Raw genomic sequence first — 26832 nt, 5'->3', positions numbered from 1 at the left:
AAAATATTGCTATCCATATATTCAAATTTCCTTAGCAATTTCTAAAATTCAAACAACTAAACATAAATTCATGTATTCATGAATTACTTTTTTAAAGGACACATGGGTAGTCTGTTTACCGTTAAAGATTTGAGGATACAAGAATATGTAGATGTACCAGTGGGATTCCTCCTGGGATCAGAAAGCTTTTAAGCTAAAACGGAATATTAGATGTCCTCCTCCAGCACACAGTATAGATAAAAACAAAAACAAAGTAGATTTCAGAAAAAAATAAGGAATAACTCTATCATTCAAAGTAGCTGTGAACATGACTTTTTTTTTTCTATAAATACAAAGGAGGAAATTGCAAGCAGAAACCCACAGGTCAGTTAAAACAACAACAACAACAACAAAACCCTGACAATCTAAAGATGCTAGACATTGTCTCATTTTGCCATTCATTGTTGTTTTCGTATATTTTGTGTTTACTACATTCACTTTAGATAAAAGGTAGTTAATAGCAGTGGTTTAATATAAATTCTTATAAAAATTTAAAATTGGAAAGTTCTAGAAATTGACTTTCTATGATAGGAAAGACCAATATTACTTTACTTTAGTTGTGGAATACTTCGACTTAGCATATGATGGAAACTGTGCTTTTCAGTACTTCATAAGAAATTAATATCAACAAATGACAAATTAGTATACATATTTTTCCTCCATTATGATATTCATCTGATGTTAGAAATCTGATATTGGAAAATTAAGTCACTAGGAAATCATTAAAACAAGACTTTTGTACATGAGATTTGGTGACTTTAAATATGTAAGATGGACATTTCTATCATTCTTAAGCAACCTTATCTAAAGATGTTTCAGAGACCTTTTGGTAAATTCCTACCCATGTATGACAATATTTTATTTTAAGGTAACCATATTTTCCTTGAGACAAGCTATACTAATAATAGAGGAATATGCAAATTGTCCAGGATGCTGTAACAGTAATGACCAAACAGCAGGCTGTGTGGGGCGACCAGGCTGGCAGGGGAGTTAGTGAGGGATGACCAAATGACTGAACAGCAGGCTGCATGGGGTGACCAGGCTGGCAGGGGAATTAGTGTGGGACAACCAGACTGGCACGGGAGGCAGTAAGGGGCGACCACGCCGGTTGGAGGGGGCAGTTAGGGGTGACCAGGCTGGCAGAGGGGGGCAGTTGGGGCAACCAGGCTTGCGGGGGGGGGGGGCAGTTAGAAGCCAGCGGTCCAGGATTGTGAGAGGGATGTCCGACTGCAGGTTTAGGCCCAATCCCCAGGATCTGGCCTAAACCGGCAGTTGGACATCCCCGAGGGGTCCCGGATTGGAGAGGGTGCAAGCTGGTCTGAAGACACCCCCCCCTCCTGTGCATGAATTTTATGCATTGGGCCTCTAGTATTTTATATTAGCTTTATACTTTCTGATTTTCTAAGTTCACATGCTTTGATTTTTCATAGTAAATTGCAGAATTTGGATGTAAAAGTCTCTCAGGCTTCTTCTAATTTAAGATAACATATAGAAAATTTCCTGAACAATTGAAAATGAATTATTATTCCATAGTGTTGAATACAAGCAAATGGACATCCAGTTTACTCTCATTTACATATTAAATATTTAATTCTAAAACAATAATTGTAGTTAACACAGGCATTTAACTTTAGAGTTAAAAATCACCACATACACATTATTTCATTTAATTTAAGTAAGGGAGAAAGTACAAATGCCTGATCCATAGGTGGATGCTATGACAGTATAATTACATTGCAAACCATTATATTTAATTTCCATATTAGCATTATGTGCCTGATATACATTATTTGCCTTCAAGTAGTTCTCTGTCTTATTTGTATCTTAGTTATATCTTCTATTTAGAGTAAATATTATTTTTAGAAATAACTTTATACAGTGGGAACTATATACTGTTTCAATGTTTTGGAAGAACTAGAATATCTGCAAGGAGGTTTTTTCCTGTATAAGTGATAAACTATGCCGTAATCATTTTGACAACTTCATCCTTGGAAATATTTTAAGTTTAGTAATGGGGCTTTATGAGGCTTCATTGATTTTTTTCCTGACTGTTTACAAAAGTCTAGTTTTAGTTTAAATGATTTCATGCGTAGAAAAGTCTTGGGAAAAAGAAAACCTATATCGATTTTTACAAATAATGATTTAAAAATGTAATTATTAGTGTGTCTATGTGTTTTAAAATCTGTTGTATGGAATGACTGTCTATATCATGTTAATGACAAGGTATCTGTATGGTAAATGACTGAGAAACAGTTAATTTGTATGCCATTTTAGAATTGTTCCCTAGAAAAGTATACACATAGTTAAATCTGAAATCACTAAAAGTTAGTTTTAAGAAAACAAACTGCTGTTTTATGATCCGGACTCATGCCTGGCAATCTGGACTGAGTAAATTAGGCTTAAACTTGTGAGCCTTTAAATAAAGTTATAAAAATAGTTTTCTATATCACTCTATTAATAGGCTAAAACTTTTGATGAGTGAAAATTTACCAACTATCTAAGGGAATTTTTTTTCTAGTTGGAATAGTTTCATAAAATTTGTTCTATTTCTCTAGCGAAACTTAGTAGATATTGAAGTATAGCACAGAATCAAGATTCCAGGTGAAGTTTAACGTTAGCTTACGCGGTGATTAATGCTATGGTAGTCTTTTAAAAAACAAGGTTTGTTGTGCTTTTGCCAATTCTAAGTAGTGTTCAGTCTGAATTTTAATGTTTTACATAAATATTTGTTTATAAGACTTACAAGCATGTCAGAATAAATGTATTTCTTTTTATTTAGTTTTCTATTTCATTGCTAGGGAAGAAACCATGAGAAATAATTATTGCTCTCCTGTTTTTAATTCGAGATGGATCTGTCTCATTAAAGTTATCTTTTTTATTACTTTTTGCTATTGTCATAATTAGTCTGATATTTAGATCCATGCTCTAGACACCTGCAACAAAGTAATAAAAACTGTTATTTTATCAAGTTTGAGAGGATGTTAAAACACGTACATTCAAAAAACTGAAGAAATATGATTATAGAAATTGAATTAAATAGGTACAAGTTTCAGATCCCCTAGAATTAATAAATGAAATTGAAGTTCACTTTTCCTCCACCTCTAGATTTTGTTTGTTTTAGAGATAGTTTATATCATTCTGAATTTCTGTAATTTATGTTATTTATAAGTTTGTACCTACCTCTGGTTCTTTAGAAGCTAATGTGGTTTTCACTTCCCTGATTTGAATTTTATATATTTAATTTGACCTTTGCATTTTGGAAAGATAAAAGAGTAAGTTGATTTTCTGCTGCTTTTTTTGTGGTATAAGAGGTACATCCTTCAAGGGTGTAACATGCTCTCTATCAATTGCCCATCCAGTGTTGAATAATGAATTCTTTGTCATAACTCAAAAGCACTTTATGGTTATGAGAAAACATTTGTATAATACTTCCCTAGAATTGTTTTCTGCTTGACTTCTGTAAAGTTCTTCTATGGTAAATATGGAGTTAGTTTATTTCCATTTACTCATTGGGAAACTGAGATACATAATGTTTACCTTCATTTTTACTCATTTAAATCATTAGTAACTAGCAGTAAAGTTTAGGCATCTTGCCTCTATTTCTGTGGTTGGTTTATTGTGGATCACTTCCTACTATTACATTAGTTTCCTTTATTAACCTCTATTTGTGATGTTTCTCAAGAAATGGAAAAAAAATGGTTTTCACTTTCCTCGTCCCTCAAATCATGAAAGGTATGGACTTATGACATATTATTGTTTAAGTAGGTTTTAAGGTTTTTATGGAAATTATTTATATCCAACTCTTGAAATCTTCTGCCTTCTTGCACAAGGGTAATACTGTACTTGTACTCAATGATAAGTGTTCTAATATTTGTTAAATTTATGCATTATTAAATGAATGAATAAGTGAAACATTGACTGGACATCATTTGAGAGGATAGAGGACCATTAAGAAGAGTAAAATGTATAGAATACAGCATAAATTCAGGATCCAACTGGATGACTTAGTATGATAGACTTTATCAGGTTCATGTGTTATCTCAGTTGAATTTTCTTATCTTCTAGACCACATTTAATTTTCATTGATTTGCTGTGTTTAACACTTTTCAGCAAACGTTTAAAATAAGAATACTAGGAAATATAAAGTGTAATGTGCCTAATATACTGGGCTTGCAAAGGTACCCTATAAATGGGGTAGAAAATAAATAAATATGACCCCTCTCTCACTGGGCTTTCTTTAAGAGTGTTGAAATTCACTGAGGCTTATAGAAGTTCAGAATTAAAGTTAAGGTATGTAAACAGGCATATTTGCCTTCTGCATTTCAGAATAAGCTGCTTGGTGACATATTCCACAATAGGTCAGATTCAATAACGAATGAATTATAATGAAATAAAACCTGCATCTGGGGTAGAAACAAATTTTAGACTATCTACTGCATTATTCCTTAAGATTATATAGTTCAACATATTTCAGCCAGTTTTGCTGGGGACGGATGAGTTAAAAAAAAAAAAAAGCAGCTCACTGGTAATATTTTAAGAGGTCACCTGTGATAACCGGAAAAAAAAAAAAAAAGCAAAGGAAAGGAATCTAAAACTAATTTTTTTTATCAATCAGTGACAGAAGTTTCTTTTGTATTTTTTTTTATCATTATTTGATTTTATTAGGAAAAGAAAGGAAATTTTAATTTTACCCTCTTCATGCAGAGCAAGAATTCACTGTTTCAAAATGGAATGACAAGTGAATTTCATTAAGACTAATAATATGGCAGCACAGTGAAAGCTTGCAATGTTACCAGCCTGTAGAAATTTTAAACAAGCTATTACTTTTTGACCAAATATTCTATTACTTGTCAGAGTAATCTTGTATGTAATGATGGTGAATAGAATGGATTGAAGAGGTTTCATTTGAAGTTCTCTTTCAAATTTTGTGTGTGTGTATGTTTTATTTTAGTTTGGGGGTGTTTGCTCACATTGTAGGGTTACCTTCATGGTGAAAAAAAAAAAGACAATTAGATAATTTGTTTATATCTCTGGTGGAGACAGTGCAGGAATTAGTGAAAAATGTCAATTGCTGTGTTAGGTTTCTACATACTCAACCAAAAATTCACATCAGTAAAACAGTAATGAAACCAAGTTATTTCTGATAAAAGGATATGTGGTAGGGCTATCAGTCCTTAGTTCCAGGAACTTTAGTGAATTGCTCTGAGCCGTTCTTGTTCCAAATTCACTACCTCCTCCCTCCACAAAACAACAACAACAACAAAAAAAAACAGGCTCTTGCAGGATTGCTGTCTCTCCTTGTCGTCTCCTTAATTGCTCCTGATATGAGCAGAATAATGAGCAAAGACTATGTCTGATTTGATTCCCATGTGTCTTTAGTGTGTAGCAGAATATCTGGTACAAAAGGGTACTCCAGATGTATTTGCAGTCTGAATGAACACTCACACTTTTGCCACATTAAAAGCAGGCATAAAAAAGAAGACATATGTAATACTCTTTGTAATACTTTAAGCAATAAAACAAAATTTAAAAAAGAAAGTAACAATAAAAAAAAATGGACCCACTCATTTCATTTAGTTCCTCTTCTCTGCACATTTTTTGCACTTTCATCTTTATTATGTTGCATTTCATTTATTTGCATGTTACTGAGTTACTAATACCTATTTGTTTGGTACCTAGTAATATATGAATATCTTACGATGGCACCATCAATAGGAAATGAATGTTGAATTCTCCTGTTTGTGGAAATTGGGTCCCACCCCCATTTGGTTCTCTTTGTAAGCAACTATTTACAATATGAGGGTATTTGGCTGGTTCAGAGGCACAGTATTATTCAGCATTATGATGAGGAAAAGATTTGTTTGGAAATTAAATGGCTAATATTGAAGAACACCAACAAAATGAGCTTCACTAAATGTTAGCTCTTCTCCCTGTCTTCCATCTACTCCTTCCATTTCTAGTCATTTCAAACTGGCCCACGTGAATGAATGAATCCCTGTGGCCCCAGGGGCACTGGATTTAACCTTAAAATCATTATTTTCCAGTGTTCCTGTTTTGAGAGGTCTGGACACCATCATTGGCTCTCTTGTCTTTCCTTCCTCTGGAGCTCCATATATTTTGTCACTGAGACCTGTGTTCCCCTGCCACTCTATTTCTGCCAGAGAACTACTTCCATTGTTGAGATCCTCTCTGTCTCCAACCAGACTAGAAGCCAAGCTTGTCTTGTTAACCCTTGTATCACCAGTACTCAGCAGTTTAGTATATAGATTGTACGCTGTAAATACATACTGAGGGAACCAATACATTTGCTTATTTGTCTCTCAATTTTTATGGGAAATGGAGGATGTGGAGGAGGTATCATGAAAGCCAGTAATTCCCTGATCTTGAGTACAGCCCAGTGCGATCCCAAGCACACCCTATGTATTAGAAAGCAATAACAAGAGTTTTAGTATCTGAAGAAAGAAGCTACCTTTTCTGTCTGTAAAATCTACTCATCAGGACCTTGTGTCTTAATTTGTTTTTGCTTTGTACGGTTGAAGATATGCAATTCAAACTTTACCTGATCTATACACATCTCTTTTTTTAATGTGTCTCTTTGCCAGAATTGGGCGTAGTTAAAATTATAAGTCATATGCTGTCTATATTATCTGAAAAACTCTATCAAGATTTTTATCGTGTTTTTATTGTCCTGTAAATCTGCGATTCTGGGGTCAGCTAGGAGTGTATAGCTTTATGAGTTTAAGGTAGTTCAAATTTTGGAGACGTATTTTATTTTTCTCTCAGAATGTAAGAGTTGAACCAGACATTTGAAAGTAAATGTATCCCGAAATGTGTGAAAATAATAGAATGTTCTGGGCATATAATTTAAAATATCTTGTTGCACAATTAAAGGAAGGCTCCCTGGCCATTAGGTAAATTAGTCATGTAACGTGTTTAAATTACTTACAAATGGCACCACAAGGAAAAAAAAATAAAATTAATTCAAATGATAGTTTCAGATTAAAAAAAAATATATGTATCTACAGCTAATGCTTCCCAGGCAGATATTGTTAACTGTTTTCAGGTGGTAGTTTTTGTGGTTTGTTTTAGCTTTAGCTTGTGCCAGAAGGTGTTGCTACCCTGTGAAGGTGTTAGGCAGCCAGCGTAGTAATGGGACAGGAGCTAAAACGGAAGGCTCATCAAATGTCTTATCATTTGGGCCTTCCTGCAGAAACCTCGTTTGAATTTCGGAGTGGTCAGCTTGACATTTTAAAGCAGGAAGAAGGTGTGTCATTATTTCTAGAATACCACAGTAGTTAGAGAAAAAAGATTTGAGTTCATTGCAGTAATTGCTGACAGCTTCCACAGAATGAGGAGCCTTTAGTAACCGGGTGCTGCCTTGAAGAAAGGCAGTCTTCCAGGAGCCTGGACAAGGACAGTGAGCTTCCTGAGACGAATGTGACAAAAGTGTAGATTGGGGCATTCTGGTGCCCCTGAGATAATTAAATTAATTTTGAAAGTGGAAAAGAAGTAAAATGACTCTTATTGGTTCACGTATTTATTGTCTTCAAACAAAGGAAATGCTGGGCTTCTGAGATGTACAACTTATACATTTTCAGTCACTTAAAGTACAAAACCTGGCAGCCGGTTGTCACAGCAGCAAGGTAGCTGGTATCCCTGGGCTTGGAATAATCCATGTGAGGAGCTGAGACAATCTCTACTATCACAGGACCTCTTAGTCCCAGATGGGGAGGGAACTGGCAAGCATCACAATCCATACATAACGCCAGGGTGCACATCCTTACAGGGGCAGCATAGAAAAAAGGTAAAATTCAAGTCTTCATAATATTAATTGAGTTAAAGACTTTATAGTTTTTGTGAAGATTGTTCTAGCACTCGTTTTGTTTGTTTGATTTTTAAAGTTTTGAGCTTGTTGTGTTGGCTTTGCTTCCTCCTCCCCCCCCCACCCCCCACTTAGGAGGGAGGTGTTATCATTATCTTGATTTTATAGGAGAAAAATGAGGCTTAGAGAGGTTTTGTAAGATCAGGTGGCTAATGAATGAAAGAACCTGGCCTTAAACATTATTCTTAACCGTGAGCTACGCTGCCAGTGCTAAGTGACTGCATGCTTTCCCAACCTTAAGATTGTTATAAAAAAATATTATCCTCACTTTACCTAGTAGGAATCAGGTAGATATTAAGTGACTTCTTAATACTTGCACATGGAAAGAACTTAAACACAGGTATTCTAACCCACTGTTTCTATTATTCATCTAGGTGCTTTGTAATTTTTTTCTACCATTTATTTGTTTTTTTAAGTATATTTTTATTGATTTCAGAGAGAAAGGAAGAGGGAGAGAGAGATAGAAACATCAATGATGAGAGAGAATCATTGATTGGCTGCCTCCTGCAAGCCCCCCACTGGGGATCAAGCCCACAACCCAGGCATGTGCCCTTGATCAGATTCGAACCTGGGACCTTTCAATTCGTAGGCCAATGCTCTATCCACTAAGCCACTGGTTCTCAACCTTCCTAATGCCGCAACCCTTTAATACAGTTCCTCATGTTGTGGTGACCCCCAATTTCATTGATACAAATTGAACATAATTAAAGCATAGTGATTAATCACAAAAACAATATGTAATTATATATGTGTTTTCTGATGGTCTTAGGCAACCCCTGTGAAAGGGTCGTTCGACCCCCAAAGGGGTCACGACCCACAGGTTTGAGAACCACTGAACTAAGCCAAACCGAACAAGGCTATTTTCCACCATTTAATACAGGGGTGGGCAAACTTTTTGACTTGAGGGCCACAATGGGTTCTTAAACTGGACCGGAGGGCCAGAACAAAAGCATGGATGGAGTGTTTGTGTGAACTAATATAAATTCAAAGTAAACATCATTACATAAAAGGGTACGGTCTTTTTTTATTTTAGTTTTATTCATTTCAAACGGGCCGGATCCGGCTCGCGGGCCATAGTTTGCCCACGGCTGATTTAATATGTATTCTAAATGACACTCTGAAGTGTCTATTCAGTAGCGGTAGGAAACTAGATATGAGCATTGAAATAAAAAATGCAGCTACTATATTGTGGAAAAGAAATATCTGGCACTGATCTCTTAAAATTTACTGGGTGATTGTCCAGATTTATTTTCCTTAATTATCAACAAAAGTTTTTTCTTCTTTGTTACTACTTCATACATTTTATTGGTTATACATTTTTAAAATATATATTGTATTGATATCAGAGAGGAGAGGAAAGGTAGAGAGGTAGAAAACATTAATGATGAGAGAGAATCATTGACTGGCTGCCTCCTGTACACCCATCACTGGGGATCAAATCAGCAACCCAGGCATATGCCAGACTGGGCATTGAACCTTGACCTCCTGTTTCTTTTTTAAAAAAATATTTTATTGATTTTTTACAGAGAAGAAGGGAGAGGGATAGAGAGTTAGAAACATCGATGAGAGAGAAACATCAATCAGCTGCCTCCTGCACGCGCCCTACTGGGGGTGTGCCCGCAACCAAGGTACATGCCCTTGACTGGAATCGAACCTGGGACCCTTCAGTCCGCAGGCTGATGCTCTATCCACTGAGCCAAACCGGTCAGGATTGACCTCCTGTTTCATAGGTTCATGCTCAATCACTGAGCTACGCTGGCTGGGCTATTGGTTATACATTTTTACTGACCAATCCTGCATCCTGGGGCCAGATGTTGACTATTTCATACAATCAGTGAAGTATGGGAGAATACCAGGTAAGGAAGGTCTGTAGACTTGATTGTCAGGGAGCATGGACCAGATTTGGCAACCAGCATTGCCACATTTGAACCCAGGGTATGGGAAACTGTTGAGTTCCCTGTCACTTTAGCTCAGAGACTCAGTAAAGCTGCTGAAATGCTTCTCAGGGCTTCGGTTCTTCCCTCCGTTGCTGTTGCCCGGTAATAGAAACCCTGCTCTATTTCTTATCTCTTTCTCTTCAGCGTGCCGGCAGCACTGCCTTCTGACCTGGTTTGGGCGTCCTTAGTGACCTCTGGCAATGCAGTGTGTGGGTCCCTTCGGGAATATGCCCACTCAGCTGGATTGTATAGTAATGATTTTACTTCTTAGAGAAGTTTGGTTAACATTTTTACACTTCCCGTATTAAAGAGATAATTTCACAATGTAATTTGCTTCATAAACTTCCCACAGTAATATTAAGGAGATGGTTTCCAAACACCAGTTCAAAGTAGATTGCTCTTATATGAAATAAAATCCATGCTCAGAAAACCTGGCAGTGTAAGCTGGTCTTCTTCCAAGACAGGCTCTCAGACAAATTTCTCTTTACTCAAAGCTGGCAAACTACTACATCTGTATTAGCCACGCAATAAAACACATGTCAGATGACACACATTGATTCAAAGTTATTTTTCTTTAGCATATTATTTTTTTTTCTTTATTTGTACCTTAAGAAGTGCTTTTGGTGACAAAGAGCGAGTAGCAATAATTTGGTCATAGGTTACTTCTGGGTTCCAGTCTCAGATCTGGCTCGGAACAGATGTGTGACTTGGACATGTAACTGGTGTCACCCATTCTGAGCTTTAGTTTTCTCATCTGTAAACTGAGGATAGTATTTTCCTCACAGAGTGGCTGTCATTATTATGTCAGGCAACACAGAAAATGTGCCTAATAATGTGTCATCTAGTAGTCCTTTACTTGGCATTATGTTGATGATGTTTTGTGATTAAAACTTAACTCTGTGTTGTTACATTTATTTGTCACCTGTTGTTATTTTATGCAGTCTCTGTAACCTAAAAAGAGAAGTGTAATAGAAAATTAGTGACAGCAGTTCAACAGACACATACTGAGCACCCAGGTGAGATGTAAAGGTGAGATGCTTTTACAGCTGTGAATAAAGATATTTCCTTTCCAGGATCTTACACTCTAGGGAGTAAGGGCCTTATACTGTAGGGAGTCTTGTGTTAAGGCAAATATACTAATAAAATCACTGTAATGCGTCTATGCTCAGGAAACACTTCCTGAAAAAAGGGAGCAGATAAGTGAGCCTTGAATAATATGCTAATGGTGATAGAAACAGGAAGGATTCCAGTAAATAATAATAAGAGCCAAGGATAAAGAGTAAGTAGAGATGTACAGGATGAGTTCCAGGAAGGATGACTAGAAAAAGTGACTGGAAAAGGTATGAATAACGAAGGGACTGGTAGGACATATGGCCAGGGGATATGATGGGGCTGCGCTGTGGACAACCCTAAATTCCACACCAAGCCCTTCGGATTTAATTTGTTGATAGCAGGCAGTCATTCAGGACTTAAAAAAAAATAATATCTCTGTTTTAGGAATAGTAATCTAACAACTGAACATAGGATGGTTTGAGGGAGTGGAATGTGGCCAAAGACCAAAGAGAGAGACTAGTTAGAAAGCCGTTAGGATTGTTCCAGGTAAGAGGTCATGAGGAATCTTAAAGGGCTGTGTTCCCCATGAAGGTGCAAAAAGGAGTTGGATATTCAAGGGGTATTGAATCTTTAGTACTCGGCAAATAAAATCATTCCTTTAAAGTATGAAAAAAGGGATAGCCTATTTTTTGCCTGTGGCATTTCTATTTAAACTAGGCTTCTTTTCTACAAATTGTACATTTCTCATGAAGTCGTTGTCTGCCAAAATAATAGAAACTTCATTCTTGGGCTGCTCTGTGTTTGTGTCTGCTGATGAGCATGCTGTATACGGTTTCATATATTGTGGGAGACCACCAGGAAATCGGATGTTATGCCCTTCTTTATTCCACTTTCATTTAAGGAGATGGAAAGGACAATTTTTTGGATTTATTTTGTTGTGAAGATCTCTTTAAATGCAAATGAAATGCTACATGAGCTGCTCATAGGTATGATTTTTATACCTATGTTATAAAGATTTTATCTTTCTAACAATAATTGACCACAAAGGAAGTCCTAAAATGCCATACTTCATATACTGTTGGTTTAGCAATTAAAATGGATAATATTGACGTATTCTTCATATAGCTGTCTTAACCTACCACAGATTAGTCATAGTCTGACAAAAGAATATAAAAAAAGTGGGGGGGGGGGAGGATTGACTATTGACTAATTCATCAGGAACTAGTTGTGCTACATGGACCTATCGCTTCCTTAAGGCCAAAGCAGATTTTCAAAGTAAGAGGTGGTTACTTTGAGTGGGTATATGTACTTCAGACTTAATATAAAGGATTAATTCAGTAGGTCAGTTTATGGAAACTTTCAGTATCTTTATTCTTTGTGACCCCTGTGGACTGGAACCCCTATCATCCTCTTTAACTGATGGACATAGTTTTATAGCACCTGAGAGATCTATTCGCCCATGACTGATATTTATCCTAATTATAATACTAATATTAATTACTTGTTTAATTGGAGAGCCATTATCATGTCATAGAAAGATGGTTAGACTAAGAGGCAGATCTTGAGTTGATATCAGGCACATTTACTAACTTTGTGTACTTGGGAAAGTCACTTAACAACCATGACTCTATTTATTTGTGCCAGCCCTACCTACAATTCACTGTAATTTGATTATCAAATAAGACAGAATATGTATTTTTTAAATTATAAAATCTATATATATAAAAGCCTAAGTGACCATTACAACCCGTCGACCCAACAACCTGTAGAAGCTCATTGCAGGAGCTGCCCCCTGGTGGTCAGTGCACTCCCACAGCCAACCTCCCACTGTCCCTACCCCTAGCCAGCCGGCCCTGATCTGCCCTGATCGGGACTGGGCCTCCAATCACTAGCCAGGCCGAGGGACCACACCCATGCACAAATTCGTGCACCAGGCCTCTAGTATATCCTATATAATAAAAGAGAAACATGGTAATTAGCGTACATCCGCTACCCTTCCCATTGGCTAATCAGGGTGATATGCAAATTAACTGCCAGCCAAGATGGCGGCTGGCAGCCAGGCAGCTTGAAGCGAACATGAGGCTTGCTTGCTTCAGTGACGGAGGACTCCAACATTCCCCGCCTGCCTTGCCGGCCTCTGAGCCTGCAGTTTGAAACATAGTTACAAATATAGAAGCTAAACAAAACCCCAGAAACCTGCTTTCAGCGAGCCAGGATCTCAGAGCTGGAGTTGATTCAGTGTTTTGATTATAGAACCCAAACAAACCAGATACCTGCTTTCAGCAGCAGAGACCTCAGAGCTGGAGTCAGAGCTAAAGCTGGCCCAGAATTAAAATAAAAAGAAAAAAAGGAGCAGTTGGGAGCTTCAGTCACCCGCCAGCCTGAAAACAGCTCTCAGCCCCTCACCCAGGCTGGCCAGGCACCCCAGTGGGGACCCCCACCCTGAAGGGTGTGTGACCAGCTGCAAACAACCATCATCCCCTCACCCAGGCTGGCCAGGCACCCCAGTGGGGACCCCCACCCTGATCCAGAACACCCTTCAGGGCAAACCAGCCAGCTGCATCCATGCACCTGCCCTCTATCCTATATAGTAAAAGGATAATATGCCTCCCAGCACCAGGATCAGCAGAGCCGAGAGGCCTCCCGGCACCGGGATCAGCGTGACAGGGGGCAGCGCCCAAACACCCTGATCACCCTGCAGCTCTGTGTGTGACAGGGGGCAGGGCCACAACCTCCCTATCTGCCCTGCTCTGTTCATGACAGGGGAAGGCACCCTAACCTCCTGATCAGCCCTGCTCTGTGCCTGATAGGGGGGAGCTCCCCAACCCCCTCATCGCCCTGCGGCTCTGTGTGTGACAGGCTGTGGTGCCCCAACCCCCCAACCCCCACGGGCCCTCCTCTGTGTGTGACAGGGTAGAGCCATAACCTCCCCATCGGCCCTGCCCTGAGTGTGAGAGTGGCGGCGCCCCAACCCCCTGATCGGCCAGCCCTGCTCTGTGGGTGATAGAGGGTGGCGCCCCAACCCCCTGATCCGCCCTGCTCTGTGTGTGACAGGGGGCGGTGCCCCAATTCCCCTATCGGCCCTACTCTGTGAGTGACAGGGGGGAGCTCCTCAACCCCCTGATGGGCCCTGCTCTGTGCATGACAGGGGGGAGCGCCCCAAACCCCTGATGGGCTGTGCTCTGTTCGTGACAGGAGAAGGCGCCCCAACCCCCTGATCAGCCCTGCTCTGTGCCTGATAGGGGGGAGCTTCCCAACCCCCTGATCGGCCCTGCTCTGTGCCTGATAGGGGGGAGCTTCCCAACCCCCTGATCGGCCCTGCTGTGTGTGACAGGGTGCAGCGCCCCAACCCCTCCCCACGGGCCCTGCTCTGTGTGTGACAGGGGGCGGCGCCCCAGCCCCCTGATCGGCCCTCCTCTGTGCCTGATAGGGGGAGATCCCCAACCCCCTGATCACCCTGTGGCTCTGTGTGTGGCAGTGTGCAGCACCCCAACCCCCTGATCGGCCCTGCTCTGTGTGTGACAGGGGGGCGGTGCCCCAACTCCCCTATCGGCCCTACTGTGTGAGTGACAGGGGGAGTTCCCCAACCCCCTGATTGACTCTGCTCTGTGTGTGACAGGGTACTGAGCCCCAACTCCCTGTTGGGCCCTGCTCTGTGCGTGACAGGGGGCAGCGCCCCAACCCCCTGATCTGCCCTGCTCTGTGCGTGACAAGGGGTGGTGCCGCAACCTCCCCATCGACCCTGCCTTGAGTGGGACAGGGGACGGTGCCCCAACTCCCCAATCGGCCCTACCTTGAGCGTGACTGAGGGCGGCATCGCAACCTCCCAATCCTCCCTGTTCTGTGCATGACAGGGGGCGGCGCCCCAACTCCCCAATCAGCCCTGCTCTGAGCCGGACCAGGGGCTGCACCTAGGGATTGGGCCTGCCTTCTGCCACCCGGCAGCAGGCCTAAGCCAGCAGGTCGTTATCTCCCGAGGGGTCCCAGACTGCGAGAGGGCACAGGCTGGGCTGAGGGACCCTCCCTACCCCTCGAGTGCACAAATTTTTGTGCACCGGGCCTCTAGTAATAATGTAATTTGCTATTTTCTATTATCACTGTTATTATTATTAGGATTCTAAATCCTTAGTGTAAAAAGACTATTTTATCTAACCTAATATTTTTAGGAACATCAATTGTTATTTTCCATATATTAGATGATGCAGCTAAGTCAAAATAAATTTCCCAAGTTCCTTACTGAGTTAAGTGGTAGAATAAGAGGTCAAGACCCTGGTATCCTGCCTTTAGGTGCAGGGCAACTTTCTACACTGTTCTCAGAGTAATGATAGTATTTCAGAAATAAGCACTCTCTTAATCTAGCTTTTCTAATGGGTTTTAAAAATACATGATCTAACTATACTGGAGAGAGAAGAGAGTGGAGAGGAAATAGATGAGGTGAGGCGAGGTGATGTACAGACGTAGAATGCTACCCACAAGTGGCTCAACTGCAGTTCAGTAACAGCCAGTGTCTGGACTAGTGCAACCATTTACAAAATGAAAATGTCAAGGATGTTGTGATAGAGCCATTTTGCGAGACTTACCCATTTATTTCTTTATTCACAGTTAAATAAAGGTTTTATATTGTGTGAAATTTGAGGAAATTAAAAAAAACGCACATATCTTAAAATAGTTCTGGTTGTGGCGATTTTGTTTTAATTGTTTAGACTGTCCATAAGTTCTTAGTAAATGATTGTGTTTTCCGTAAGAGATTTGAAGGCAGTTTGTTTTTCTAACACATTATTTAAACAGCTGCTGGCTGTTAACATGGATTTCATCATGTTTAGTGTTTCTGTTTTGAAAGTTTAAATGAGAGAAAGATATATTAGCTTAGAAGCAACTTCAACAGATTATTAGATAGACATATTGATTCAATTAGTGTGTATAAAACCATTTCAAGTATCTGACATAGACAGGGAGAAATTGATGCTGGTAAGTAATAACTACCCGTAAGTGTCCTCTTGAATTCTCACACAACAGAAACCAGGCAAATAAAAGTCCACTTAAACATCACACCTGAAAGATCCCCTTCCCCTCCTGCCACCCCCCCCACACAATATGGTAAGTAAAGAATGGTATTTCAGTTATCTTTTATTCAGTACTGTGAAACCAATATTTTATTAATTCCCTTTAAAAATTAAAAAAAACTATTTTGGAAACTACACAGAAATAAATCACTAAATTGATAATAATTAATCTAGAAAGCCTTTTTTATATTCTATAAGATTAATCAATATTGCATCCTTTTTAATAGAACAAACAAATCATAATACTTTTGTATTATTCTCTTGGCTAGGAAATTTGAATAGTCTGCTTAAGGGTTAAAAGAATCAAGTCATACTAAAAATAAAATTTCAAGTTGTAGAAAGTTTAGTTTAGATATTAAAAATATTTTAATGATATTTTAGGATCTGGTTACTATGATATTTCTAAAACTTGACATTTAGAAATGATAAGGTTATCTATGAAAACCAAATGCTAAGGATGAGGCTAGAATTTATTCCTTCAATTTGATCACTTAGAATTAATTGACTATATTTTATCATGCATATAAAAATTACCTTTTCCTCCCAAATCATAGAAGTTAAGACTTTCATTATTTGATGACATCATTTGACAGACATTGCAAAATCTTTGCTGTAGCACATAGATAGATAACTTGGTGAAGGTATAGAGTAAAAGGAGTAAATGCCAAATTTCTAAGGAAAAATCGTTTTACTTTTAAGTACTGTTCAGGTCAATAAATTTATGATGTAACCAAATTATATATGTTATTGAAATATTTCCTGTACTCTTCTTATTCATGAACTGTGTTACGACCTTTACCTGCGTATATACTATCCTGTTAATATGGATTCCTTATTTAATGTAATCTTCAGCTTTTTGCCTTAAACCTTCTTAATCACAGCAAAGTATTACAGGAGCAGCAGGGGCTTTAAAAATCACCGAGCCAGCCGATATTTATTAAGCAAATTCAGTTTGGGTCTTTGTTGCTTATTGGTTGAGGTAGACGACTTTTACAAGTGTGAGGTCTATGACTGTATTCAACAACATTATATATTTTATTTTTCGTTTTATTTTAAAATGGTATATATTTGGGTTTTAAATTATTTTTCCAAGTATAATAATAATAAATACAATTTTCATTAAAATGTAAACTGAATTAGCCCTAGCTGGTTTGGTTCAGTGGGTAGAGCGTCGGCCTGCGGACCAAAGGGTCCAGGGTTCGATTCTGGTCAAGGACACATACCTCGGTTGCAGGCTCCTCCCCAGCCTGGGCCCTGGTCCGGGCTCCTGCAGGAGGCAACCAATCAGTGTGTCTCTCTTACATATATGTTTCTCTCTGTCTTTCCCTCTCTTTTCCACTCTTTATAAAAAATCAATGGAAAAATATCCTTTGGTGAGGATTAAGAATGACAACAACAAAAGTAGACTGAATTAAAATAATTTGTTTTTAACAGCTTCACAAAATAACATTTTTCACCTTTTGGTTTCCACACCCTTAGCTCATTTTTTTACAGCGATGTACATCTGTTTGCCTGTTTAAATACCTTTATTGCGTTATCTCTTTATTTAATACCATAATAGTGAATTAAAGGCAAGTCTAGTGTAACTTTACCCATTCGGTATCACGTATCTCGAAACTATGATTATTGTGAAGCCTTTGAGTCTGAGAACCCACTATGGCTACTGAGGAAACTTTTAAACTGAAAATAGTTTGATGTGAGACTCACTCAAAACAAGAGCTTCTAAGTTTCTTTTTACTTCTCAGCATTGGTAATGCTCATTTGTAAATGGAAATAATTAAACTACGTGTCTCTATGGCATCTATATGCTATTTCTAATGTTTACGAATAGTATTTTGAAAGCATAAACAGAGGCGGGAGGAAACTTTAATTCATAAAAGTTTTTTTCATTAAGAATAAATTTTTTGTACCAATATGTATGTAAAACTTTTTATCCTGAAATATATTCAAAGCTTGTTCTATGAAAAATTGATCATAACATCTTTCTATTCACTATTATTCTTTCCTCTTGTTCACAAACCTCTTAAATCTACTAAAAAATCAATAAAACAATTACTTAACATTTTCTTGATTATAAATGCTGTAAAATTAATGATCCTTTGTTTTAAAAGAACTTTTGTTTCAAACTGTAAGCCATAGCTCCTTTAAGTTAAGGGAAAAGATACCTATATTAACAATCTTTACTTTATTTTGAAAATATTTAAATATTGATATACTATGGATAACAAATTAATTAATTAAAATCTTACTTATTATCTTTTCACTCTAATAATTTGTTGTTACAAAACATTGTTTTTATTAAGCTGTATAGCTTGATAGTACAAAATAATTGTAAATTCCCACAGATATACCTGAATTTTACATTTCTCATTTCATATTAAGGAAACAAACTTAAAAATAAATCTTAGGATGGAGATTTGTAATAACATTTCACTCACACTAATAAGTTTTAATCTTTATAGACATTAGCCCAGTTATGAAAATGTCTTCCTTTTTTACCAAATTATAAAAGAAATACCATATAATGAAGAGTGAGAATTTAGTTTCAAAGGTTTCATAGTTAATGTACTTAATGATTACATAATGACTAATTATTATAACAGGTTTATATATTATAGCTATAAAAATCATAATAAAACTCTTGTATGAATATATAAATTATAGTTTAGAGTATACTTAAGTTTACCAAGCACTTGAATCTAATCATTAGTTAAAATATAGGTGCTCTGCTTTAATCAGAAACATCTTAAGTATTGAAAATAAATTGTGCGAAAATTTCTTTTATATTCTTTGCATAGGGAACGTTTCTTTCTATTTCATTGTTAAAATTGAAAGACTGCTTTAATTAATTCTTTTTATCCTAGAATTTCAACCTAATTTTAGAGAGATGGGTTGAAATTTAATTAGGATGGGATTTTGTTTGTACATAGGCCACCATATCTATGCAAACTTTAATATATGAGATGCATATATAAAAATATGTTGGAGTCCTGCCCTGGCCAGTGTGCTCAGTGGTTTGAACGTCAGCCTGTCCACCAAAAAGTTGTGGGTCTGATTCCCTGTCCGGGCACATACCTAGGTGGAGGGTTCACGGTGCTTAGAGGCAATTGATCAATGTTCTCCTCTCTCTCTCTCTCTCTCTCTCTCTCTCTCTCTCTCTCTCTCTCTCTCTCTCCCGCTTCCTCACTCTCTAAAATCAATAGAAAATAATGTTTCAGTTTATTGATTTACGATATAATACAGCAATAGTGTGTACATTCATACTTGTTAAATGTATAGTTTCTTAGAGTATAACATTGTTAAAGATTACTATAGCTTCCCATTTCCTCTATTTCAGTTCCAGCAAATATATACTTTTTTGAATATTCATTTCAAGTTTATTCTGTTGATAAAAAAAATCCTAAGTATAATATCCAATAATTTTTAAAATGACATTTTTACTTAGGTTTGATATTATATATTGGTGTTCATGTTTTAGTATTCTCATTAGGGAAAATATGATAATTTAATGTAAGATCAAGTCATATTTTCATTTTTTATCTGAGAGAGAAACAGAGATAGACAGATATTGATTTGTTGTTCCACCTATTTATGCATTAATTGGTTGATTCTGTATGTGCCCTAACTGGAGCTCGAACCTACAACTTTGGTGTATCCAAATGATACTCTAATCAACTGAGTTATCCGGCCAGGGCCTCGAGTCATATTCTTAATAATTATATGTTGTTTTGAAATTTAAGAGGCCCATAGTTTTAGATTCAAAAGCTATTCCTTAAGATATACATTTCTTCAGTTCGTGAACTGGAATGCTAATAGACTTTATACTCATTAAATACATCTTATCAGATGTTGACTAGTTCAGAAATATAAATGATGACAATTCTGTGACATTTGTAATCTTTAATATATCACTTAAAATGAATTATGGGAAGTTTGTTCATAGGTTGGTATATGAAGTAAGGCTATATAAACTCATACTCTTCATTTGTTTTCTTCTGTTTTTTCTTTAAATGACAATTATGAGTAAAATATGGGATTACATATGGTAACCAAATAATGTTTTGCACTAATCAGAAAAAGGTATCATAGAAGAATTTATTGGAGTATGAAAAAACCTATTAAAGCAGAATATAGAATCCAGAAGCCATAATTGAAACCCTAAAAATTCAAAATTTACAATTAGCATACATTCTAAAATATACCCTTGAGTAAAAAGATGAGCCAAAATATTTTCAAGACATATCAAACAGAGCTAAGTTCTTAGTATATATAGCATTTAAATACAGTCAGATAAGGCTGACAACCTAGAAAAATGGGCCAAGAACTTTAATAGTTCTAAAAACAATGACACCAAAATTTAAACATAGGAAAAGTTGCACAACTCATAATAAAAAATGCAGATTAATTACTAGAGTAAAAATGCCAATGGTTATTTATCAGATTACTAGATCCTATAGGTATTATATAATAATATCTATAATAGTAATTAATAAGCAATAATCTTACATTTCTATTGATAGACTGCAGATGAATAAATTGCATTTGTAACTAATAAATGCAGGTATTGAAAAAGAGTAATGTAGGTTTCTGAGTACTAATATGGGGAATATTAAACAGATATTGTTAAATGAAAAAAGCAAACTTAAAATGACGTGAATTATACATTCTGATTTTTTACAAAAGAGACTGTACATTCACACATGTATACATAATACTGAATCAGAAAATGAGGATAATGGTTGCATTTAGACTGGAACTAAGGGATGGGTAAAAAAGGACTTCATTTTTTATTCTTTATGTTTACATTTTCTTCCTATGTTCATGGTTTCTATAAACATATAAAGCAAGTAAAAAGAAAGAAATTTTTAATCAAATTAAGTAAAACATCTAACTGAATACTGTCTGAAATACCTCCTATATGCCACAACTTTCTTGATTTTGTTGGGGATATTAAGGTGGATAAAATATTGTCCCTATTCTTCTGAAAAATCAATAAAGTAGAACTAATTTATAAATAGGGTAAAAGTCAACATAGTAGATTTTCTATTAGAGATGGGCCAGAAAGGCTATATATATATATATATATATATATATATAGCATTTAAATACAGTCAGATATATATATCCCTTTTAGACCTCAGTGTAGTTTTACATCCTATAAGTTAATTAATTTGCACGAAACCTCTTGGAATAGAACACTGTCCAGAGAAAAACAACAGCCAAGCCCATTTTTACTAGTATATTTACTCATTGAATGCTCATATCAGTACTAGGAAATGAGTACCACTATCATCCCAGCTTAACAGAGGACGGAGAGAGTTAAGTAACTTGCAAAAGTTGTCACTCCTTGTACTAAGTGACATTGCTAGTGTTCAAATCCAGGTTACAGGACCCAGAGTCTGAATAGCTCAACCGTTCTGTTCAAACTTTATTCTGTAGTCTGAATTTATCTTGTCTTTGCAAACAAAAGACATAAGATTCAGAGGTTAAATAATTAATTCAAGATTACACTGCTAGTAAATGTCAAAGCCAGTGCTAGAGCCACGTTTTCCTGACTAAATCCAGTGATCTCCTGCATGTGCCAGTCCACCTCTAGTTGTAAGGGAGTCCTGAGTAGAGAACAGGGGAGGAGCCATTTGATAGCACTACCCATCATCAGTACTAATGACAAATCACAGAATGTGTGGTTTCTCTAAGAAAACTTCCTTTTTGTGAAAAGATTTCCTCTATTCAAGTAATACCAAATGATTTGTTTTGCTCAGTAACTTGGATATGATTTCTTAGGAAATTTTCAAGATTACTAGATAAATAACTGGTATTTATTTAAAACTTGCTTCTGCTCTGTGAAAAGACTCTGTCAGCATTCCAGAATGAGGGCCATGCTAACAAAATTCCAACTTTTCTGTGGGGTGATCCAAGCCCAGCAAACAGAAGGCATTGCATTTCTTAACAGTCACAAGTGTGTACTTGCAGGCGATGCCATTTCTGTCATTCATTGCTTTTCAGTGTGCACATTTTCAAGTTGAAACACTTTGATTTGCAGGCTAATGTGTTCCATGGAGAAATTTTTTCATATAGGAAAAAAAAAGCAGAGTAGCTTAAGAGCATGTGAGGTCTGTGTACTCTACACCACATTTATACAGGTCTTAACTGAATGTATGTGTTTAGTCTGATTTTAGGGTATTGGCCTTGACAGTGTGCCTTCATATGTGTAAGACATTTGCTGGATTAATATCCTGAGTTGTTTCTCTTGCTCAGTTCACAAGCAGATTTACACAAGTACTCAGATGTGAAACACAGACCATGAAGATTGTGTGTGTGTGTGTGTGTGTGTGTGTGTGTGTGTGTGTGTAATGATTGTTAAATTGAGAAGAGGTATGGCTCATTGGATTAAACAGTATCTAATCTTTTCCATTATCCTACCTCAGTCTCAGGAGCCTTAATGACATACTCAACAGCCAATATCAGAAATATTTAGAAACTTGCTTTAAAAGTATAAAACTTATTTCATTCATATGTTGAATCTAAAACTGAAAGCAACAAATAAACAAACAAGAAAAACAAACAAATGAAAACTTATAGACACAAACAATAATATGGTGGTTCTAAGAGGAAAGAAGAATCAGGGATACAAAAGGGTAACGGGGTCAAAGGGTAAAGGGTATGGTGACGGAAGAAGGTTAGACTTTGGGTGGTAGGCACAAAATGCAATGTACAGATTATGTATCAGAGAATTATATATTTGAAACCTATGTAATCTTATTAACCAGTGTCACCCCAATACATTTAATTTTTTTAAAAAAGAGAAAGAAATGTGTACAGAAATAAAGTGTCATTCTGGACTCTTAGAGCTTTCCTGAGCCATCTTCACTTTCATGCCAAAGCTTTATGAAAATATCATAGAGTACGGTGTGTGCTAACATTGCATTGGTGATGGATTGTATTCTACTTAATACAGCATTTCCAACCATGGTAATAGAATGGAAGTAGGTAGGAGAGAGAAGTAGGTGACAACACATAACATGTATCTAAAATATCTTCTTGCTTCTCTTTAAATTACAGCAAATTCAGTAAAGCTAGAAATGCAGAGTGATGAAGAATGTGACAGGAAACCCCTGAGCCGCGAAGACGAGATCAGGGGCCATGATGAGGGTAGCAGCCTAGAAGAGCCCCTAATTGAGAGCAGCGAGGTGGCCGACAACAGGAAAGTCCAGGAGCTTCAAGGCGAGGGAGGAATCCGGCTTCCGAATGGTAAACTGAAATGTGACGTCTGTGGCATGGTTTGCATTGGGCCCAATGTGCTTATGGTACATAAAAGGAGTCACACTGGTAAGCAGCTGAAAGAATACCCTGATGACTGCCTGTGACATCTGATGTTGATATTACCTGACATCTATTCTCTTTCCTTTTTATTCAGGGGTGGCAATGGTGAAACTACCTTTTCAGAATTCCGCTAGTATTGGATTGCTGAAAAGCAGCAGAGAGTAGCCTGGGTCTTGACTTCCAGCCTTCAAATCTGAATAGCATATCAGAAAAGAAGTTTGGGATTCAGTTTCCACAGTTCTTAATATAGCAATAATATGATAAGGGTTCAAAAGGTAGAGGAGAATTTCATTGTGTAACTTAATCTTTTTGTATTTCTATACATTTTTGCCATACCCATGGGCAGGTAATACAGTTTGCTAGCAAAGAGTTGATACTCTAAAATGGTATTCATGCATTTATATAGGGGCAGATCATTTTCACATTATCTAATTAATTTCTTGGAATACAGTTTCCAATCAATCTTTGCATACCATGGGTCACTATAGTAGGCAGATATTTATTTTCCCCAGTTTGAGGATTTTACCAACTTCATGTTATTTTTTTTTTTTACCATAAATCCTACAAGGAAATATGTAGGGTGAGTATAGTAAAGGGTGGTGGGTGTGGAGGTAGGAATCTGTAATTGTGAAATAGGATGAGGAAAAAGACCTTAGATTAATTTAATATATACTTTTAGAGTTTTGAGTATTGTGAAACACCAGCCAAATGAAAAGGCCTTATTGAAATTTCTTCAAATCTTTTGGCAAAAATACAACAACAACAAAAACAACAAAAAGCACAGAAATGTGATTGTGGCAGATAGTTGACTCTTAAGAAAAGTTTCCAATTCACATAAAAATTTACTTAAAGGTAATGATAGCTTTAACTATAAGGCAAACTAGTATTATTTAATAAAATACCAATAACTAATACAATCAGAACTTTAAATATGACAGTCTTCTAGAAGAGAGATAAATTATAATTAAAAAATTGATTTAAAATATTGATTTGTAAATCACTTGTAGGTGCTTAAAACATGATAGATACAAGGTACATTGAAGTTTTTAGTCTAAACCTCTCATTTACACAGGAAGAAACTGAAGCCCAAAACAGTCGTGACTTATCCATTATCCCTCATGTAGTTAACGGCATTATGAGGCCAGAGCCAAGGTTTCGTGATGCCCAGAGTGGTTTTGTCCAAATATACAATGCTTAGTATATCAGGATGCCTACATTTTATGTTAAAGTACTACTATAATATGTCTGATATTTTTTAATTATAGTGAGAAGTTAATATGTTAAAATCAGTATTAGGTTAATATCATCAACTTTATAAGGATTTAAGATTATTCCAAACATACAGATAGTAACATTTTTACATTATGTTTTGTTTTGAATTTTCCTTCAAATATCATTATATTTTAAATATTTATCTTTAAAATTTTATAGTAATATTTATATTATTAGGGCACATGTTTTTTTCCCTTTAATTAAAAAAAATCTCATGGAAAAATTAAAAGATCAAGCTTGGATTCCATATTTGATAAGATAAAAAAGGGAAAGACTATAAAATAATGGGTCTACTTACCTTCTATGCTCATGAAATAATTCTAACTGCAGTTCTAAAAGACGAGTTGCACAAAGTTATAATGGATTCATTATCTCAGATTGATCATGTTTAAGAACATGACACTCATTCAAATTTCTAGCAATATAGAAACAAAACAAAACCCCACATAAGGAATTTTCAGTTAAATTGCCTATAGTGTTCATTTTAAGACTGAAAAGGATACTAAAATCATTTTTTGGAAAGTTTTAATAAATCTTTTATGGTCTGAGTTAAAATTCGCAGAATATGCTCTCTTGGAAATGTAGGTTAATCAATGTTTCACTTCTGCAGTGATTTTCATGATGATTGTTGGGTTTGTTAACAGTAATAATTACATACCTATTCTGTCCATTTGATATTTACTGCTGTAGTAGAGTTGAGTTATTTTGATTCTGAAATCTTCTAATTGACTTGGATAATGTTTCTAAATAGTTATGTAGATTTCCACAAGTCCTAGAAATAGGAGATTCACTCAGCTAGAAAAGGCAAGGAGAATGGACTAAATAAACCGTTTAAAGTACTCTGCAATTGTATGAACTTTCACTGTTAATGAATGTTTATCAGAGTACTGTAAAACTTCTTACACTTTCCTGAGACAGGGAAGGTTTTGTTAAAGTAATAGTCATTCATGGAGGATCCTGGGATACCTGCCCCATTGTTGACCTTGAAATTATGATATATTTGTAAAATAGTTATTTTTGTTTGTATTTCTGCTGACCCGGTTTATGCATCTGAGTGGGTCATGACATTTTCTATTCCATTTTAGTACTAGAATAGAATGTCTACTTGAATGTCTTTAATTTAAATTTGATTGAAAAAAATGCAGTCAAAAATCTAGCAATTCACCAAAGGTTTTCCCCTTGATACCACGAACTACTATATTCATTTTAGAACGTCTACCTCTCACCAATAATTTGGCGCTAGTGTAACATGTACTGCCTTAAATCTTTATACAGCTTTTGGGAAACATATGTTTCTGTGTTTTAGCTTATAAAACATCTAATACAAAATTGATAGTGAAAAAAGATACAACCACAACTCAGTAAATGACATGGAGCACCAGATCAAATTCACTTCTTTCTCTTCCATGCTCTATTAAAGTGCCAATTCCAATATCTTATTAATGGGTTGGTGTTATTTCTTTGGCATTTCTACTGTAGTAGGTAATCAGGTAATATTGTCATCGGATACACCAGGCACTCTTCATTGGGAATACAGGGAGAAGAAAAGAAGTAGGGGCAGTAAATAAATTCATGCATAAACATGTACTCATGTAAGCATTATAAATACAGAATATCTTTCATCTTGCCCCTCTTTGGGGGGAAGTACCCTCATCTTTGTACCTTCAAGTTTTCCGCACAATATTTTGTGCATTGCAGCTTCGTGGAGCCCTTCTCCTGCTCTAAGGCCCTGTCTCCAGGTGCTGATTTTTCATATTCATGGGTTATTGTGCCATACAACACAGGAACACCCTCTGTCTTTGATGCACCAAAGCAAATCGATGCATGTACACTTGCAGTTTAATTGAATATTTAAACAGAGAACTAGAAATATATTTATGAAAGTACATAAAATATTGAAATATAATCTATTCCATAAGAATGATAACTTCATCCAGTGAATAACTAAATATGGTCCTTGAATAGATTAGTAGATTAAAAACATAAACAAAACATAATGAGAATGGACCCAGAATGGATCCCGAGTTGTTCATCCAGACTTTTGTAACCACATGCAGGATGATTAGTATCCGATAATTAAAAAGAAAATCAAGATAATTCATGTAAAACAGATCTGTATTCCTCAAAGGTTCATGTGATTGAAATCAGTGTGCATTATTGACATTGCCTCTACCCTCTTATCCCAAATGGGAGCATGACTACTCACTTTCATGATGCCTCTTTCTTCACTTCTCATGGCTGTGGGAGCATAGCAAACACCTCC

At 36.6% G+C, this 26832-nt stretch overlaps 1 protein-coding gene across 17 annotated transcripts in view; it reads left to right on the top strand.

Annotated features, from left to right (window-relative positions):
* The window catches only part of IKZF2 (IKAROS family zinc finger 2), a 148081-nt gene that overhangs the window by 75882 nt on the left and 45367 nt on the right, over positions 1-26832 (top strand). For 13 of the 17 annotated variants that reach the window (XM_059703045.1, XM_059703039.1, XM_059703032.1 and 10 more), the window contains one exon: positions 23037-23303. The exons of 2 other annotated variants lie outside the window; for them this stretch is intronic. In XM_059703045.1, the coding sequence (XP_059559028.1) occupies positions 23037-23303 (267 nt within the window). The remainder of the gene's footprint in view (positions 1-23036; positions 23304-26832) is intronic. 2 more of the 17 variants (XM_059703035.1, XM_059703036.1) reach the window with 1 other exon arrangement.

The sequence above is a fragment of the Myotis daubentonii genome, chromosome 7, assembly GCF_963259705.1.
Source record: "Myotis daubentonii chromosome 7, mMyoDau2.1, whole genome shotgun sequence".
Classification (NCBI taxonomy): Eukaryota; Metazoa; Chordata; class Mammalia; order Chiroptera; family Vespertilionidae; genus Myotis; species Myotis daubentonii.
This window is presented reverse-complemented; position numbering and strand designations above follow the sequence as displayed.